Raw genomic sequence first — 21,650 nt, forward strand, 5'->3', positions numbered from 1 at the left:
ATACTGCCAAGCCACAGGACTGGTCTTGTACATCTGCCAATGTGAAAAAAGCTACCTCCATGAGCATCTCCACTCATTGTCACCAAGTGCCATATCCAATGCCTTAAGCAAATACAGCTTTTCATGTACGGCCGTTTCGTCTCTACATTTATGCTTCTCCCCAACGTAGGCCCAGAGAAGTAACAGTTCAGCTAAAAGCACAACCATATCTCTTGGGACAATTCCCGTCTTGCATTGTTACCAGATCTGCAAGAAATATCATTACCAAATTAGGTTGGCAGCACGGCCAGATGCCAAAGGCTGCCGGTGTTTTGAACCTTGAAGAAACATGCCGTGGTTCACCGAAAGCTGAGAAGAGGCATCGTTCTTAAAACCCTAATGTGACCTCAAAAGCAGCAGTAAAGCAGAGCACTCCCACTTCCAGGTGATGGCAATGTCAAGGTGTGGGCAGATGACAACCGGCTGCCTTGAAAGTCAGTGGTGAAGCAACCAATAGCTGCACCTTTGGACCAGGAAACCCTGGTGGGCAGCTGAACTGCAGTGCTGTCCTCTTGTGCCAGCCCAGGTGGAATTTGCCTCCTAAGAACGCTGTCATACTTGAATGCGTCAGAGAAAGCAAGACTCGCTACCAAAACACAAAGAAGCAGGGGAATGGCAGCTGAAGGCAAGGTGCGATAATATGTTCTCTCCGCAAGCTGTCACTCAGTCACCGCAGAAAATGCTTGTCAGCAATGGAAAAAGCGTGGGATCAAACAACAGAATCGCAGGACAAGTGTGGCGAATGCTTCGGCAAGCCAAGCTGCACCAACAAGTCTTTGTACTCTCCATGGAAGATGACAAGGATGCCAGGTGGTTTGGGGTGGGAGGCGTGATGGGGAGCAGGAGAGAAAGGGGAAAACGGAAGAAGAAGGGGGTTTGCTAGTTACCCATCATGGTTTGCTGGGTTGCCAGGGAAGAAGGTGTGGTGGACTTCAGCCTTGGTCTTCGAGTAGCTAAGATCAAACACAAAAACCACCTTGAGGTCCTCAGACAGGCTGTTGTCGCATGGGTGGTATCAAGACACAGCTATAAACAAAGAGACGTGGCCCTGCTTGGGGCAGGCTTCCATGTCACAGCATCACTCCCCGTAGTAGCACGATGCTATCTTTCAAGTGGCTTTGGTAGCCCAGGGTAACAGAGTAAACCTAGAAGTGGAACCCCAAAAAAGGCAGCAGAAAGCTTACAAATGGAGCGATTTCTAATAAGGAGCCCTAAAGGACCAACCGCATCATGGACCCACTTTTCAGGACATCGGAACATCTGAACAGGCTCATCGCATTGCCAAAGTAATCGACATAGGAAGGGAATCACTGGCTATTTACCCATCACAGTCCTTGTCGTTTCCAGTGAAGCAGACGAGGTGGATTCCAGGTCCGGTTTCTGGCTTGCTACAATCAGACACGGAAATGATCTTGAGATATCCACACAGTCTTGCCACAGCAGTACAAGCAGCACCGGTTCACAGCACCCCAAATGTCCGTATTTAGGGCAACACATGCCTTTTCCTGGCAGTATCTTGTGACTCAGTGACCAAATCAGCAGTTAACCATTGTGCCATGATGAAACTAACACAATACTCCTAGAAACTCAGTAGCTGAATGGCTCTCCATCAGCAGAATAATGACTAAATGACTACTTCATCAAAGCATTCCTTACATTTCTTTGAAAGATGCCAACAGTCATCGCAGACTGAACATGGGAGCCAGGAGACCCAGCTTTGGAGTCAGAATTCAAGATCTGATCTCACTTTTCCCTAGAATCAACCAAATCCTTCATTCTATGGGTCAGAAATCTCAGTCCCTGGCACTAATAAAGTGCTGTGACTCTGTAGAGAAATGCCTGCAAACAAGTGACCAAAGGAAATTTTTCTGCAGAATTTTAGCACATCTTTCAACCACTTACACTTGTACAGTCCATCATCCCATGGTACTCTGACAAACAAATAACTTCACTAAGTGACTTCCTCATACTCTCTTATCCTAATTTTGCACAGAGAAAATGCACAACCTAATACATAAACCAGTGTAAAATCTAGTATATGTGTAGTCATTTGCACTGTGCGTCTTTGCTACACTGTGGGCTTGACTCCAGATGTAAGGAAGACAAGACTGTTGGTGACAGTTTTCAAACATGCATAAATATGAAGAAGTTGGTGGTAATAAGGAAACGGTGCCTAGTTATTTCTCTGAGATTTTTTTATATTCCCAGCCTTTGGAAATTGAAACCCTTCTGTTCAAGTCCCTTTTATGTGAACCTTTTCTAGCAACGTTCAATGTCTCACTAACCAAATCAGTAACTGACATTCTCCCATGGTTAAAAACTCACCGGGTGTTCTTAAGAACAGCAGCTAAAATTTTTCCACCATGGAGCAGCTTTTACATCCAACGTACAAAAGGACCAAATTTGACATGTTAGCACTTACTTAACCATTGCAAATAACAGGCCTCCATTTCACAAAAAAATGGATGACAACCCCACAGGACAATCTAGCTAATAATTTACAAACATAAGAAAAATTAATCTTATCATTCCAACATTTCATTCCAAATTTCTCAAACATTGCAGCAGATACAACTGGTTTCTCTCTCTCTCCAGTTACACTTTTATACAGAGCAAGTCAGAATGAACCTTCCATTTAGCAAAGCGTTGCTGTGTCTTTTGAGAGGCTGCCTAGATGTCAGAACTACAATGAAGAGAGATATCATTACCAGCTGAGATTGGTGGCATTTCTGGCATGCCAGATGTTGTGGATCTTGAAGAAAGAGGCTTTGTTTCACCTAAATCCGAAAAGATAATCTTGTGTTAAAAGGCTTAATTACCTCAGAGCTACTATGGATAGCACAGGACTCAGCAGACAAATGTTGCATTGTTAAAATGGAAGCACAGGGAAGATTGCTTGCAAATCAGCTAGGCATGTGTCTCATGAAGTGTTAGGCTGGTGTGGAAGTCAATGTGGAAACCACGTGACCTAATTATTCATACTAATGAGAATTCTTATTACTACTTAATAATCTTAGCATTAAGAATTGCAGGTAGTAAGAGAACACCTTCTGATCCAGAAAACAGTCAGTGGGCCAGCCAACATACAGCTAGCCAAAACAGCCTTTTCACAGAAACATTTAACAGAAATATATGTTAAGTGCTCAATTCCCTCTCACAGATAAGTTCTCTCAGCACAGGAAAAAAACCCAAAACTGAGAAAGGCAGGTCTACAGCTGGGAACCTCAATAATGAGAAAACCAAACCCAACCAACTAAATGGAACCCACCTCTATGTCCCTGATCCTCCATCTACAAAGATGAATGATGAGTGCAGATGAGAATCTAGTTAATGGCAGCAATAAGTGGTATGAATTACTGGGATGGTGACAACTAAAGCAATGCAAAGCTTCCAAAAATAGCAGCAAGGATAAAAATGAAAAGAAAATCTTTACAACTAAATAAAATCGTCTTATCAATTTTACCCAGTGCCATTTCTAACAACTGAGGTTCTGTAGGAATTATGGGCATGGATATTTCCAACTCAGTAGTATCTCTAGCTGCAGGAAAAAAAAATGTAAATACACTTGAGAAATAATTTTATGTAAATAAATTAAGAAGGAAGATTTGGGGGACAGAAATTTTACCTTCCACTGCTCTGCAGAGGAATTATTTTTTATTATTATTTCTTTACTTACAAAATTAACCTTCTTTTTTCTAAGTATTTTAAATACCCTCACGAACTACTTAGCTGAAGATGTTATTCTAGTTTTCCTATGTGTGTAAATGTTCACAAAGAGTTTGAAAAGCAATCTATATATAGTTTTACATGCATTTGCCTTAAGTAGCACCTGAAAAAACAGCTCTACAACTTATACCGCATCTTTCCATGAAGTTAAGAATTGTTCAGAAAATTTAGGAAAAATTGTGATTTCAGGAGATTAAAGTCTCTTGGTACCACTTCATTAAGTCACTTAGCTCTATGCAATTTCTCAATTTCAGCCAATTTCCTTCAGTCAGATTTGGGCTCAGGTATCCCATATAACAGAATGACCTAACTTGATTTAAAATTATTGCCTGGGAGTAGGATGCTTTATAGAACAGTGCAGCAAAACCGAACTTTTGAAAACTGTATTGGGATGCCAAGAACCAATAGGTTATACAGCAGAGAACGTAATAAAGTTTTGAGAAATGAACTGCTTTCCTTTCCCCTCCACCTCCTCCTACCCCTTCCCCATTGCCGTCACCTCTTATGCACATACTTCAAGAAATGCTTAAAAAACTTAAGCGTCCTCAAATATCAAAGGCTACAGGAAAAACAACAACCTATCTCCAAAGCTGTAACCCAAAGTATAGCTTAGTTGGAAAGGTCTGGCCTGAGATGTGTTTACTTTCTTATTTTAAGACAATACATAGGAAAAAATCACAGCAAAATGTATATGGACATGGAAAACCAGACAGACAGAAAGAGAGAAAGAAAACAATCTTATCACTAAAAAGTATATCTTACTTGACTGGAACTGCCTTGCAAATTTTAAATATTTTCTTGACACACCCATTTGATCGATACTGCGTTATTCAGGCTCTGTAAGCTAGCTGCAGTATTGCTTTAAACCTGTGCTGTGCCTGATCCCAGGAATTAGGATGCTGTTATAGGATTTGAAAAACTAACACATAAGGCAACACCCAATGCAAACACTATGGAATAAATATAGAAATCATCAACATGGAAGCAGTAGTAAACTTTTCAGCACCAACCAACCAAACAAAAGGGTATGCTTCTGAAGTAATATTACTATAATTTACCAGTGTCTGGTATTTCTGAAGTTGTAAAAGTTTGGGGAGTAGAAGTTACATGAAGGAAGTCATGTGAAGCTGGAAAATAAAAACAAAAATCATGCTGCATTGTTTTGAAGTGACAAGAACCATCATGCAACAGCATCATATTCTTTTATGAGCTGAAGAAACTTCTAGGAAGTATTTAACACATTATGTTCCGCAGAAAGGTAGACTCTGAAATGTACAATAACCAATTAAGTATGACTCTAAAACAATTTCCAAAAACATGCATTAATGCACAGACACATAATGCAACTAATGACCAAATTGCTAGTAGAACTGCACAAGAAAAGTTGAACTATAGAGTTAAAAAGGAGAAATACAAGGCCGCTCCAAAAAGGAGAACAAATTATGAATAAAAATTAGCAAACTGGAACTGAATGGAATTTTTGTCTAGAATTCCAAGGATCAAGAAGGAGGACATCCTGGTGCTGAAATTGGAGAAGGAAAAAGGATGACAAAGCACGAACTGTACCAAATGAAACATATAACCTGTCTTTTGTCAGACATGTGAATGGCTGACACTTGCAATCAACCTCCCCGTTTAGTACTGGATTTCCTTCAAAAATTAATTTCTTCCAAAAACGTATGCATCAGGCATTCCACTATTGGCATGCTAATGAAGTGAAATCTTTCCAGCTGGCGCCCATCTTACTATTTTTTTTTCTTCTTTTGGGTAACTGTCAGTGGCCCCAGGTAAATAACTAGCTCTTACAAACTCTATAAAATAAGAGAAACACATAATAGAAATTTTCTAAGGACCAACTAGCCAGTGTCTGAATCTTCAATGACATGTTTTTATAGTGCCAGTTTTGAAATCTGGACACTTGGAAGTATGTCTATGTTTATACAGAAGAGCTACATTTTCAAAAGGTGTTGGAACTTCTGCAGTTTCCATTCATTTCTTAGGACTCTGAGTACTTCAGCAAATCAGGATATTCCACTTACAAAACTGAGGCGAGGACAGGCCTATTTAAATTACTGTAAGTCCGATTTAATTTTAAAGCTAAGAACTACATGCTGTAGCCAAATATGGAAAAACCTCCAAACTACTAGTTCAATATTTCATATAAAATGTCATAAAGAAATCTGCTATTTGATACAGCACTTTCATACCTGCAGTTATTCTTCATTTATGTCAAACTGAACAAACTATTTAATGAGAGGCACTATGTCTCCTCTGAAAATTCCTAACTGTCAAGAAGATTAATCTTATGATAAATCATTACCAGATCTGGTTGGTTGCACTTCTGTGGTACCAGATGTTTTGGATCCTGAAGAAACAGGCTGTGTTTCCTCAAAAGCTGAAAAAAGAATCTGAGCTTAAAATGCTGAGAGACCTGTGACTTAATGGATTAGCATCAAATAGCTTAATGAAGGCTGTGCAATTCAAGATGATGCTAATGCAAAGCTAAGCAAGATGGCAAATGGCCTGAAAGTGAGATGTGAGACAAGTGTGTCATGACAACAGGAGATGATGGCTTGCAATACAGTCCTCTGGCCTTGAAATTTGAGTTCCACATGCCCAAAAGAATTCTTATCAGCAAGGAGTTTTATCTTATTAAATTTTCTGGGGTAAGAGCTGCAGCTATACAAAAAGAAATAAGCTAACGATGAGATAGACAACACTAACTTTAAGCAGTTTTTAAGCCAGTAACAAACATGTTTTTCAGCTGGTTACACAGGCACAAGAATGGTGAATGAGCAGCTCTCTGTGAGTGTTGGTAGCCAAGATTATAAAGCAGATCTTAAAATTACCATTTGCAGATCTATGTGATGCTAAGATAATGGAAAAAAGATCATGGAAATAATCTGGTGATTACCCATCACAGTCTCTGTGGTTTCTGCAGAAGGTAGAGATACAGATTTCAAGGCTGGACTCTGAGTAGCTAAGAGCAAACATGAAAAAAAATTTATGATACTGAGGCAGACACTCTCCTTGCAAGTGGTACAAAATCTAATTTTAACTGTAACTAGCAAGTTTTTGGTTTTTTTGAAGGTCTCTTCTTTCCATTAATTTTAACCCCATTCCAACTTTGGCATACATTATCTAATCAGGTTGAATCCATATTACTTATAAGGTTTTTCTTCACAGTGAAGCAGCTACAACCCAAACACAATATATTTGATCTTCACAGTACTTGCAGGTCTGTATAGACTGGTTACTATTATATTATGTATAATTATTTTAAAAAGAGGTGTAATGGGAAAAGATAAAAAAAGATTAGTACAATGAAGTCAATGAAATAATAATGAAAGTTAGTAAACAACATCTTTTATCTGTTATGTTGTAATGAAGACTATTACAAAGATCTTATGGTTATTTCACTTTGAAGTATGGATAACCTGAAGTCTGCTTTAATGAAAACAGGGAACCCAGGTGGAATTGGGCATTCTTACCTAAAGGCCATCATGAACGAGTTTCCACCATGTGTAGGTTTTGCACTACTGTCCTGCTTCTAAGAAACAGATCCTATTCAACTGTGTGTAAAGGCCAGTAAGTACCATTCTTTCCAGTAAACTTATCTGCACCACTCACTTATGCCTGTTTAGGTTATAATACATTTGAAAGAGAAAATTTCCATCTGTATTTTTAATCAGTCTTTATCAAGATGAGGTTTTTTGAAAAGCAGTTATACCAGATTTTCAAAATTAAACTTCTCTGAATACTTGAGATTGAGAAAAACATTCAAACAACTCAGTGTAGGATTCATTTTTAATGTAGGCAATATGAATATAAGCCAAAAAGTGAACAGACTTTTATTTCATATATTGGATCTGCTTTCCCGTGTACTTTCAATCCAGCTTATCACATTAACAAATCTGATCCCAGGTTACTGTCCTGATATAGTTGGACTCAGCAGTTGGACCAGATGATTGTTGCAGGTCCCTTCCAACGGGATTTATTCTATTCTATATTTATAGAGAAGAAAATAATACCAACAAAAGCAGTGTGATTCACAGCTTTTGGCAAAAGCTTCTGTTGTTCCATTTACATACAGTAAGAACTACAAGAGATCTCCCAAAGGCATCAGAACATTGAAGGCATGTTAACAAAGCTATCTTTTCAGAAAGGTTTGAATTCAAAATATACCGACCACACAGAAAGCTTATAAAACAAAGGAGATGTCTCCCTCTGGTACAATCAAGATAGAAAAATAAAGAAAAAAAAGTCTTCAGGGGAACTAGGGCAGAATACAGGTCACACACTCTTAAACTTCAGAAATTAAATTTTGCTTTCTTTTATGACAGCAGGTGATCAAGGCCGCAGAGGCACGGTGGAGAGAAATCTCCTCTGTATGACCCCCTCCTCACTCTCACATAATATCTTTGACTTCAGCATTGACTTCATGGGGAGCACAGATGCTCCAGCTGACCTAATGCCTGGGCCCAGCCTCACATAATTAAATTCCACTTTTGCTAAGTGGAAATATTTGGCAGAATGAAAGACGTGAGAACAAAACCAGAATAAATACTTGAATGAAACATACATTTTGCCTCAACTGTTGTTATTATTTTACCTTTAGCACTGAGAAAAACATAGGATTAGGTTATTATTCCCCAGCAGAAAGCAAAAATACTTCCCATCCTTAATAATTTTCAGGTTTTCAGCTACATTTATAGCAAATAGGTCCTTAAATCACCGAATGTCTCTCTCTCTCTCTCTCCAATACTGCCTCTAACTGGATTTAACCAAACTTCTTTCACTACAGTGAAAACAAGTATGTATCCCCATCCCCTCAAACATATCTGGAAAAGAGCTGTCAAAAGTTGTAGCAAATTAAGAACAAATTGTAAAGACCATTTTCCTGTTCTTGAGAATTTGGTTCAAATACACATTTCAAGAAGTAAGAGCTGATCCTGGAAATGCTTTTAAAATTTGGCAGACTGCATTAAGTAAAAGTGTGCTGTCTAAATAAACCAGCACTACTATATGATAACTTCCTGACTAATGCTTAGTGAAATATAAATCCATACTGATTCAAGGTCACTCCTGTTAAGTAGTGTAATAGCTGTTTATATAGATAGCAGCAACAAGCAGCTGTTTCAGTAGAAAGGGATATTTATGACTAACACAATGACATAGTGTAGAGAAATACAGGCCTGTTATAAAAGCAGAGGTCTTGAGAAGGGGAGACACAGGATATGGCGTAGAGGAGTGCATGCATGCGATGATAAGAGATAGGGACCAGGCTTGGCACTGGAGACCCCATGCCATGAACAGCTCAGTGATGGTCAATTATAAAAACTGCACACCTGGAGCTGGACAAAATTTTCTTTAGGGGTAACAACAAGAACACAGAAATAGTATCTAACATACACAAATGGCACCATATATGGTAAATTCAGATGTAAGATGTGTCTCAGCGGAAGAAAGAAAGAAAGAAGAGAGGAGGAAGAAATCATCAACATGAACATCACATTTTTCCCAGCACAGGACTCCAGATGCTCATAACTTGCTGAAACATCCCCACTCATGACCAACACAAGCATGAAATCACCAAGCTTAGGACCCAGAGGGGTGTAGTGAAAGGGTGTGCAAAACACCAGGAAAAAGGGTAGAAACTAAGAAGTTTGTGCGTTACTATTTTAATTATGTTACTGCTGTTATTGCGGCTTTTTCTGTATGTAAGCAATCTACCTGCATTAATATTTTTGTTTTACTGTAAGAGTTACATCTAGACTAATGATGATTCTTGAATTAGATAGACGGTTAAGATCTCCATTACAGTAACAATAAATTCTTGGCTTTATATACATATACACATATATGCATATACCTATATGTAAATACATATGTCTATACATATATACATACATGTAAATGTGTGTGTATATATACAAAATATAACTTTAAAAAAAAGAAAGAAAAGGTGTGTTTCCTCTTTGCCCATATGAAGATCTTGACCATAACATTTTGACCCTAACACAGGTAAAACTATTTTGAAAATGTGAGCAGTGCCATACTTTCTCAAATATCAGGCCTTTCCAAAGTGTCCTGAAGTTCATCACCAAACAAGTAAGCAAACACTTACAAATATTTAAACCACAACAACATCTACAAATTATGGTACTATTTTAACCAAATATACAAGTATTTGGCAAACTACATGAGAACCCACAGAACTGATGTTGGCTAGAACAGTACTCCAACTCTGAAATACAATCAGTCTCAGAAGCTCACGGGGTACTTCCAAGAGAATTACAAAACTAAGAGTACAGATTTTAGCTAAGTATGAATTGCCATCATCATTCTAAAGAAAAAAGTTAGCCCATATATCCTCACGAGTTTTTCTTTGTTTGTTTCTTTTTCAAAATGAAGCATTTATCTGGAGCATCCTGTCACAACAATAAAGCAAAACCAGACTTAGAATGAAAGAAGAAATTTGCAAATTTTGTGAAGAAAATGATAATGGCTACCATATTTTACATACAGAATGATATTATTGCAACTGAAGCATTAAAATCTACCAGCCACAGAAACAACAAAAGAATTAGATAATTTTCCACTGAAATTTATTCGAATTTACAAAGAAAGTAATTACCAAGTTCTGTCAATGGACTTTTTGGAGCATCAGAGATTCTGGATCCAGAAGGAAGTGGCTGTATTTCATTAGAAACTATGATAAAAGAAATAATCAAGGCTTTACTTGATTAAGAATATTACAAGACACCGTATGGAACTATATTTTGGCTTATAAACCACTCACTCCTGAAATCAATGATATTTAATAAGGAAGAAAAAAAGTAGTTCCAACCTAGAAAAAAAACACATAACTTTTTCACTTAAAAAGCTGTGTGGAATATGAATGAAATCACCTTTTCCCTAATCATAATATAAAGATCTATCAATTACAGGAATTTGATAAGGAACGTCCATCAGTAACTATGACCTAGTTTGAAATTAAGCAGTTAAATTTCATCTTGATTAAATTTCATATTTTAATCTTTAAAAGCATGGCAAAAAACAAGCAAGGTTGATTATGCTTAAAAAAAACCTGATTAAATTTAGAATGAAAATTAGATTGACTGATGGTTTAGCTTCGGTAAATTCTGGAAATCTGCTTGCAACTGTAAATGAAAAAAGGTAAAAGAGAGAGTATGACATTAACATGAATCAACAGGATTATGTAAAATATGTTTGTTGAGAAGCATTAGCAGTCCTCTTCATGCGAAGATCTGTATTTCAGTCCTGCAAATGCTGATGATCTTTTCCTTTATCACACATCATCCTGTATGTATGCCATCCGTGCTTTAGAAAAATCTAATCCAAATTTTAAAAAAACAAAAATGAAAAACAACTTCAAGTTTAAATTTGTGTTCATAATTTTGCATGGTTTGGGGATTAAAATACAGGCAACAAAATCAACATTGGATAATTCAGAATTCTGAATGCAAGAAGTAAGTAGATGCTGCTCCAAATCACAAAACTAACAATACTACTACTTAATTCAGAAATCTCTCATTCTAAGACATTTCTATGAAAAAATCAGTAGAGCTCTTTTTTCCTCCAGGACAAATACAATTATATCATTCACATGCAATATAAAATTTTCCTTTTGCATCACTGTTGATGCTACCTAAATGACCCTGTCATCAGAAGAAAATCAAGGAGGTAATTCTTTCAATTCTGTCACTTGAGGTTAATTTTACTGATGGAAATTTTATGTGATGTCAATCATGCAGATCACATAGACGGAAAGCCTTATTTTGAAAAATAAAATTTTATCACCCAGTCAAATCTACTAGCAATAATCATATGTATAACAGTCACAGTTCAGCCAGAGGTAGATGCATCCTGCTTTACATTTCATGTGTGAGTTGCTGGAAACACAAAGGGAATCAGAAATTTTTAATTAGGACTTCCCTTGGAGTCAATACAAAGGGGATGCAGCAAGTAGTAGAAAAATTCTGCTGGAGATGAAAAAAACATTTAATGTACAAAGAAGGTAAAAAGCAGCAAAATTAGTTACCCAGTATGCTTTGAGTTTGCACCAATTCAGGTTTAGGCGTTGATTTAAATTCCTCAGGTCCATGTTTTTTCTCAGCCTGAGCTAGAAGAAAGAAGCTTTATTTAATTTAGAATCCCTCTGAGCTTTTCTTTATCTACTGCCCAAAGCTCATTGCTTTCTTTACCATTTTTGCCACCTGATTAGAATAATTTCTGCAGCAGTTCGACTCCATCATGATTAATATTTATTTTTTGTTTTAAATGTGAAGTCTATATGATGTTCTGGATTTATTTTGCTGCAGTTTTGCATAAGCAAAGGAAAATATAAGTCACAAAGAGCAAAGCTAAGATCAGAAGCTCACACTGTGCTTCTGTTACAGCCTCCGATATTCATTATGATATACATTATAAACAAGATCCATTACATCACAAAGTGTATTTACAAATATTTTCCCTGATATTCTGGATTTTTTTAAATCCTTCTGATATAAAAATTATCAGAAAAAGAATAAAGATTCATCTATAATACCTTAGCTCTTTCATTTTTCTAATAATAATATAATAGGCTTTTGACTTTCATTCATTCTTCTAATTCTACATGTTCAGAGTAAAGCATAGGCAGTTTATTAAACAGCCATCAAATGTACCTAAACTGAATTGCTGACTGTATTTTAATAAACTAGTGCATATTATACTCTTCCAGCCGTTTCACATAACATTTAATTCCTATGGTATGTAAGTCAAGATCACTTCTTTGCTCTCCACCTTGCTGGAGGTCCCATAGCTTTTAATCAGTCATACAGTACACACAACTGGTAATCTCAGAGTATAAAATGGCAAAGCTTATTGATATGGAACACAGGATGGTAAGGTCTCAGCCTTGAATGTGATAAGAGCATTAATTCCTTCCACAGAGCAAATTGCGCAGTATTTAGCATATGTTGGTATTTAGAGGAGATCTTTAATATTGGTGATCAGCATCAATACAGCACACTGTTTTAGTACTCATTCGGTTTAATAAAAGATCACTTTCTTTTTGAGAAACAATAGAATAGAGTTACTTTTTTTTTCCCCAGCATGCTCTCCATGCTTTTTCCACAATCTACTGAGCATGTTTCAAGCAAGAACTGATCACGTAGGTTTCTAAGCTGCTTATTTCATTTCCCAAAGAAAACATGCTGTTTTCTAGATTCTAAATAGTTACATAGATGCTACTACAGTTACAACCATTATACTATTTTCTGTTTTGGAGTATGGTGCTTTTCAGTGCCACAAAAGCTGCAATCTCCACAGACTCAATTCAGCTTTTACTAAGTCAGTTACTGTGCTATTACTGTCACCAGTGGAAGGAGGATTTCGCTTTACAGAGAAGTTAAAGCAATTTATCTCTATGAAGCTTGTGGGAGAAAATTCACCCATGAGACCCTGAAACAACAACTAACAAACCCATACCTCAGAAGTACCTCAGAAGCACTTCAAAAGCTAACATTTCTTATTGGTGAAATGTAATAATGAAAAAAAAACACCAAACACCACAAACCCATCAAAAGCAAATACAGAAATTTAGAACTCATTATGCTTGGTGTTTTTTTTTAGAGGTCAGATGGTTTATACTTATATGAAGCATATCTCCTGTCAGCTAAGTTAGCTGAGCAAGCTGAACACGCAAAAGTGTGCCTAGAATTGGGACAAAAGAAAACAGGCTTTCCTCTGTTTTGCACAGAACATCGTAGGGATGGCGTGAAACAGCAGCAGACATCCTTTTAAAAAAAGATACAGGAAGCAGAAAATTTAGGCTTTAAAAGCTAAATTAGAGAAAAAGAGAGAAATGCCTCTGACTTTTCCAGGGCACCAGGTAAACTAGTCTTAATGTGCTAGTTCAATGGTAGCTGCAAAGTAAATGGTTAATACAACTAAGCAAGGTAAGTTACTTTACTATCACAGCATGGAATATAGCAAGAATGCATTTAGGCAACATTTCTTAAACTATTTTTCCTCTAACTTCTCTTGACCCTCTCATTCATGTTCCTCTCTTCCTCCACAACTGGAATTAAGATATTCTGATGGAAGCAATAATCTCACTCCTTCTCATATCCCACGTGAATGCAAGGGGAAGCCTTCAGGGGCTAGAAGGAAGACAGGAGGAGCAGAATTTGGGAAACATGGCAACAAAGGAGTTATTCCTACTAAACATTAACCCTAGTTTGAATTCACAGGTGATACTTTTCATTTCAAGCCTATTCTCTATTTCAGAAACCTACTTTGATAAATTTCTGGTACAATCCCTTACATAAAGAAATAACTTGCTCTTTTTTTTTTTTTTTTTTAAATTAATTCTTCCATGTCCTAAACAAATGAGCTGATATTTCTAACTATTGGTTAACTCCAATTTCCCTGTAAAGTTAATAAAAAGGCTCACATTTGATTCAACTGAGAGAAAAAACGTAGTGGTAGTTTGAGGTATATTAGACAGCATTTTAAAGATTGAAGCGGGGGGGTGGGGAAAGGCATTATGAATTTGTGCTGTTGTGTTAAGAATAAATTAATCCTAAGTGGAAAATATGGTAACAAGCGTGGCAAAAACAAAGCATGAAAGAGCTTACTAACCAGTCTTTCCATGGAAGTGCATGCCAAGGGAGGTAAGGCCTGAAATTAAGAAAATGATGGGATGCCTGGCTGACAAACACATCAAAAAAAGTTACTGAACCGCATCACATTACAAAACACACCCTTGACAAAGACCCAGTGGAATACTGAGCGGCCCAGCTCAGAGAGCCTTTCAGATAGTCCGCTTGCTGAAATACTTCAAGCTCCTTTCTTCCCTTCTTGCATGACTGATGACACAACGGCTACAGCACACAGTTCCTTTTAAATCAGTGTTCTGTTGCCACTTCTGGCACCAGTCCTTAAACCTTTCACAGCAAATAATTACTATGCCTTACTCAAAGAATCCAGTATGATCTTCAAATAGGGAAGTCTGAATGAAATATAATGAAGTAGATCCTATTGCTAAACTCAATTGGTTGTGCCTGTATATATTACCCCGTCTCTCAAATGCCACCCTTGCAAAAGGCCGGTGCTCAGATCTCTAGCTTAAGTTACTTGTGAAAGTCTGGCTCAAATGCCTAAGTATTCAAGTTATTTTTGCATATGCAATGGCTGGACAGAAATTACACGCAAAGAACTTCTTTTTTCTTTTAAAGAATTCACTTTCCGTTCCCTGTTTCCTGCCACCCTCTTTTTTTGTTCTCTTTAACCACAACAAATACATTCTTTAATGTAAATAGTGTGACATACTCATACTTTAACATGAGACACTGGTGCTGTGACCAACAAAGAATGACTGAAAGGAATGGTCACCACAGGAAAAGAGACATGGAAGCAAAACCACAGAGGAAGCATGAAGTGGAAGATGAAAATGATTCTAAATATTTCAGTAAATAACTAATGGTGTGATAGCAATAAGAACATGTTTAGTTGTAACAGATGGTTATATACAATTTGTCACTAAAAAGACAGTACTTGCCAATTATTACCATATGTAACAAAACACTGTGCTATGTCTAGAGATGACGATGTTTATGGTTAGAATTACTGCATGCCAGGTACATAAACATAATTACAGAACACAGACGAAAGGAAACAGAATGGACTGATTCTCTCCTCCCAAGGTGATATATCAATTCTGGTGTCAGATTTCACACTGTTTACCTGATTAACCAGTAAATTCCAGCACAAGGAATTATGTATTTTGATTAGATGAATGCAAGCCTGAGGACTAGGATTTTGCAGGAGAGATGATTATATAAATTTATGCATTCAATTCTCACTTTCACAAGATGGCAAAGTTCTATAAAATGTATTTGTAGATTGCTTGTTCTGCAGTTACTTAGACAAGGTAAATAATTTAGTAAAATAACTGCAGAATTTAAGTCCACAAGAGACCTCAAACTGTAACACAAGAAAACCCAAGAAGTTGAGAAAAAAATATTCTTTACAGTTTTTTAAAAAGTAACCACACTTTTCCAATTAAAAGCAAGCTGTTTATTACACATATGCTAAACTTGCAAAGTTCAGAGCCTCCTTTGATAATAAATTCCTGTGGAGGAGCATTTTTGTTTTCCTCTTAATATTTAGGATGAACACAAAAGAGCTATCCATATGAAGGTTTTGCAGAAAGGAATTGATGGTTAAAACTAGAATTTGGCAAATACACTTATCTATTGAGTGGAAAATAAAATTCTGCAAACATTTCCAGAGCAAAAAAAAGATGGATTGTTTAATCTAAAAGATGGTTGTCAATCATTACATGATTTTGCTGCATTACTTCATCCTACATGTCTTTTATTCCCTACATATTCTTTGGGAGGGTATTTTTTGTTTGTTTGTTTTAAAGACTGCGTTGTTCTGGTGACGTAAAGTACGGCATTAAGGAATAAAATAAATGCAGTCATATTTAAGGGCAGTATCTGTGTGAATTGTGTGATGTCAGAGGAATAACGTGCTACACTATTTCAGCCAGCCAGGAAATACTTTATAGATGGAATAGAGTAATGTCAGCAAGATCACATAATATGACTAAACTAAACCAAAGCAAACCTTTGCTGTATTTTTTCCTCAAATTCTTTTTTCATTTTAAAGTCTTGCCACGGTTCAAGCCTCCTTTCTCCCCTTTCAGCAAAGAAGTTGGCAGAGGCCAACTATTGTCTCTAGTGACAGCAGAATCAAGACTTCAGTCTCAGTTATAGGATAAAAGCCAGACTACAGAAGATGGAGAGGCCTATGTCTGCTTAAACTATTCCGAAATGTGGGTCGATAAAGTGGGTGGAAAGTCACTCTTATCATTTGACTCTGAACAATTTAGTTCTCTCCAATCTTCTTGCCTTCAGATTGCAAATGTTAAAATATAGGGTTATACTTGTCATACCACTTGATAAAGTAGTCTATTTATGTTACACTAACTTGTTTCCTAAGCAAATCAAGGCAGTAAATCTTGCGAGTTTTAAAATTTCACTTCATGTTTTTGAACAGTTTAAGAAATTAGCATCTGAGTATGCTCTTTTAAATAAGCAATATTTTTTCAGCCACAAGTAGATGATAGAAAACTTCAGTCTTCCAAATATATAAGTTAGGATATGTTTCACAGATACATAACCTTGAATATGAGTCTAGGATCAAATTTTATATTCCTTTCCCACATATATGAACAGCTCCCATTTACTTTAATAGGATCAGTAAGTCCACAGAGAGAGTGTGGTCAAGATTAATGTGTTCAAAGCTGAACTTAAATGGAACATCATGCTGTCATCCTCTGCACCTCTGAAATAGAGCTTGTTACTGTGACTGTTCCGTCTTAATCTCATGCATGTATTTTGCACATTCATGCTCTTATCCCTAATTTTCTTCTTCATATATTTAATGAAAGTCAGAAGTTCAAGGGGCATCATGAGAAAACTTTTGTTTTGCCATTTTTCACAATTTCAAGGTATCTAGAACCCCACAAAGATATGGTTCTGATTCTAAGTGTTTCTATAAACCTAACAATTGTAGCATCTGAAACTTTCCTCCAAAATTAGATTCAGATTTTTATCCACATCATGACTACTAATTCAGCTACATTATCTTCTTATTTTCCAACTACTGCCTTTAACTGCAGATTAAGCAACACAAAAAAGGATTTAATTTTAGTTTATATATTTGACAAAGATATTCCACAGAGTTTCTAAAAATAGAATTTTCATTACCTGGGAGGGACTGTGGAGAGATTTCTTGAACTTCTGGTGTTTTGGATTCAGCAGGCCATACTTGAGTTTCGTTCTTAGCTAAGGGACAAAGGCATTAGAGAATAATTGCAAAGCTGTATCTGCTCTGTTCTACCACAGATTTATTTATGTCCCACTTCAGTTTGCCAGAGTAAACCAACATGGATAAATATGGAAAGCTGAATACCTTTAGGAATCAATGAACTTCCACTGCACAATCAATACAAGCATCTATCTAGCTATGTTAAACACATGCATTTTTGGTATTGTTTTGTTCATTAAGAGATCCTTTAAAAGTAAAATTTACAGCAAGGAATTTAATGCCTTACAAATCATTACTTTCACAGTGCAAAATAGTTTTCAGTGGTTTTCATTTGTCTAGCATTTGAGCGTTAACAGCAAAAATGCTTTTCAAAGTTCAAAGATATAATATAGTTCTAAGCATTATACAAGAATAGTCTAATAAATTTTCAAACACAATGGAATTGTCACACTAGTCATGTCCTTATTTTCCTTCACATTACTTCTAAAAATTACAGTGGTATGACAATAACCTTCTATTCCAACAGATATAAAGATATTCCAGCAGCGGATATAGGGAAAACTAATTAATTTTGACTTCAGTAATATACCTGTTGTTTTTTTTCCACTGAGGACTAAGGCAATATATTTTGTGGTTTTTTTTCTGGACTACTACTCTTTTGAAAAAAACCAGTAAGTTTTTGACTAAGTAAACAGAAAAAAAATATTTTGAGAATTCAAGAAATATGATATTGTGATGCATTATTTTGACTTTTCTAAATAATACAGAATTAGAATAGTTGCAGTATGTCAGCAAATCATAATTAGTCATAACTTCACACACAGCGCAAGCCTTATTGCATTTTATTATAGTTATACATCATTCCCAGGCATCAGTGAAGGATATCTACATAGATTTGGACAATATGGCTTTCTGTCAATTATTTTATACATTTAAATTACTTCTCAGAGTATTTTTGCTTCCCAGGCAATGACTCTTCCCTGTTTTACACTCCTTTGAAATCCAGTAGTCTCTTGTGTGTACACCCATGTACTTCTCTGGTAAGGAACACATAGTAAACAGAACAAAACATCACTTGCCTGCACTGGTTATTTTCACAAAGGTGTTTGTGTAATCTACCATAAAGAGTGGCTCCAAACTGGCATCACATCAACTATCTATTTTAGACATATCAGAGCATTTAAATTTAGAAGTCCAAGTTCTATGCTCAGCCTACTGAGGAAGTTGGACATCTCTAGGACAACTGAAGCTACCTTTATCTTTTTCCGCATCTTTTGCTCATAGTCACATTCTGCCATTTTTACCACGCACACTACTGAACCTTATGACCTATCTGAAAACACAACATTTTTTTTCCTGCAGAAAGGTATAATTTTACTGGTAGAAAATAAAAACAAATATAAAAGTTCTAGATACTGTAGTCCAAAACTAATATTGGAGGTCTTAAGATATGGTTTACTAAAAGGGGTATGAAAAACAGATTTGTCAAAATACAGTCTACTGAGTTTTAATGGTATCTTTGTTACCTGCACATCATCTACATGTAAAAACCAAGCTAGTGATGATAAACACCTTGTTTTCTATGCTTGCTGCTCAAAGACAATGTTAGTAATCAAGTTAATGATGTGATAATTTTATCATCATGATTGAAAACAGTAATGCTCTGTAATGTAAATACCGCAATTAAGTTTTCCACTTAGCTTAAACTTTCAGTAGCCACAGGTGATGCTAACAATATTTGTCTGTCAAATGCTGGTAAATACTTCTAGATACTAATTTCTAAGGAACTCAGCCTCAGTTCAAACATATTCTTACTCAAACACATTCAAGTATTATTCTACTGTGTAGCTCTACCCTTACACATACACACTATCTTAACAGGAACAAGCACTGCTGTTTTCTCACTGCAAAGCAAGCCAGTCTGAGAATGTGCCATGGCCAGCAATAGAGTGACAGAGTAAATTAAACAAAGCAGAAATAAGAAAGGAAAAGAATCTGACCCAGTTGTTTGAAGTTCAAATTAAGTATTAAGACTAGCTAAGCCAAAAGTCATCAGCTCTAGGACTCTACTCAAGGGATCTGTGAAAGATGCACTGGGGGCATTATTAAGGTTTTTAAAGACAGCTATATTTCCCACAATTATGCTATTCACAGATGACACACTAGTTTACATATCTTTAACAAAAGCCCCAATTAATCTTTTTCCTGCAGGTTTCAGGCACATTCACAAGACACATGTGAAACCTGTACTAAAATGTTCTAATTTCTGGCTACTATTCTTTCATGGATTTAGTTACAGGTGATAAATAAGAATTTTTTCATGAAACAATGTCCTGGTTTTGGCTGGGATGGAGTTGATTTTCTTCCTATTAACTGGTATAGTGCTGTGTTTTGGATGTAGTGTGAGAATAATGTTGATGACACGCTGATGTTTTGGTTGTTGCTAGGTATTGTTTACACTAGTCAAGGACTTTTCATCTTCCCATGCCCTGCCAGATGTGCAGGGGGCTGGGAGGGAGTGTGGCCAGGGCGGCTGGCCCAGCTGGCCAATAGGCTATTCCATACCATATGACGTCATGCTCAGTATATAAGGCTGGGTGAAGAAGAAGGAGGGGGGGCGTTCGGAGTGATGGCGTTTGTCTTCCCAAGTAACCGTTACGCGTGATGGAGCCCTGCTTTCCTGGCGATGGCTGAACACCTGCCTGCCGATGGGAAGTGGTGAATGAATTCCTTGTTTTGCTTTGCTTGCGTGCGCGGCTTTTGCTTTCCCTATTAAACTGTCTTTATCTCAACCCACGAGTTTTCTCACTCTTACCTTTCCGATTCTCTCCCCATCCCGCTGGGGGTGGGGGGAGTGAGTGAGCGGCTGCATGGTATTTGGCTGCTGCCAGGTTAAACCACGACAAACAATTTCTCACATACACTCAATTTCTCACATATACTCAACTCATAATTAAAATTCACTAAAAATCTGGTCTTTCAAATGGACACAAAAATTTCAATTTTTAAAGACATATATTGAAAGATATAATCTATGAAAAAGAAAAGTTACATTGTAAAACAAAACCAAACCCCTAAATACCATTAACATGACTGGTTTCCCTTCTTTCCTCTATGGATCAAAGCTACTGCATATTCTTTTAAATGGCTACAAAATACCTTAAAAACCTGTTCAGATGTTTTAAAATAAATGAATTTCTATGAATCCTTAATAACACCAAGCTAATCATTAATTAAACAAATAGAAAAAAAGAAGGTAAGAGAGGAAAAACAAAAGGACTTTTCTGCTTGCATACATGATCTCACATCGCTAGGCTTCTGATACTACTCATGAACAACACAAGCTTAGATCGTTCTGCTTACCTAGTTTTTTCCTGGATGCTTGAGGTATGTCATCTATTGTCAGGAGAGGAGGAAGTTTCTGCTGAGTTTCATTGAGACCTGGAACAATAAGGTGCACTACACACAAAGATGTGTGCCATTAATTTCAGCAGAGATGAAAAACACACAGCCTGCCCTCTGAGATATGTAAGAAACTACTACTGAACCCTTGGGAGTTTAGTCTGAGTATCTGGGAAATGAGTTAGTTCTATTCAGTAATTATCACTCCCATTTGGTGCTATTTCCCCTTTACACCACTCACTGGTATGATGGTATTACCACCATTTCACCACCGATTAATCAGAATTGAAAACAATTCAATACTGGAGCATACAACCCTGAAGTACTGCAGTATCACAGATGCTGGGACATTCTGTCTGGTGGACCAAGAAGACTCAACACCAAACGAGGTTAGTAAGGATCTGTTTGATTCACATCAATACATTAAAACTCACACAAAGCAAACTTAAGCCAAAGTTATATAGTTATATAAAGTATTTCCATATATATAAAGGACTAAACACCTTCCTGAATCCAGGAATAAATTGGTCACAAGGTGCATGATGCAGTGAGCCTTTCCTATCTATTTCAGGCAGATCAGTAGTTCACCACACTAAGCACTATATGATAGACTTTTCCCTATTTCTATGTTCTAA

At 36.7% G+C, this 21,650-nt stretch overlaps 1 protein-coding gene across 1 annotated transcript in view; it reads right to left on the minus strand.

Annotated features, from left to right (window-relative positions):
• ABI3BP (ABI family member 3 binding protein) overlaps positions 1–21,650 on the minus strand; it is a 169,444-nt gene that overhangs the window by 88,084 nt on the left and 59,710 nt on the right. The window contains 11 exon segments of the mRNA XM_075168065.1: positions 927–992; positions 1,362–1,427; positions 2,748–2,849; positions 3,503–3,577; positions 4,824–4,892; positions 6,086–6,160; positions 6,680–6,745; positions 10,403–10,477; positions 11,831–11,911; positions 17,553–17,630; positions 20,977–21,072. Of these exon segments, the coding sequence (XP_075024166.1) occupies positions 927–992; positions 1,362–1,427; positions 2,748–2,849; positions 3,503–3,577; positions 4,824–4,892; positions 6,086–6,160; positions 6,680–6,745; positions 10,403–10,477; positions 11,831–11,911; positions 17,553–17,630; positions 20,977–21,072 (849 nt within the window).

The sequence above is a fragment of the Calonectris borealis genome, chromosome 1, assembly GCF_964195595.1.
Source record: "Calonectris borealis chromosome 1, bCalBor7.hap1.2, whole genome shotgun sequence".
NCBI lineage: Eukaryota > Metazoa > Chordata > Aves > Procellariiformes > Procellariidae > Calonectris > Calonectris borealis.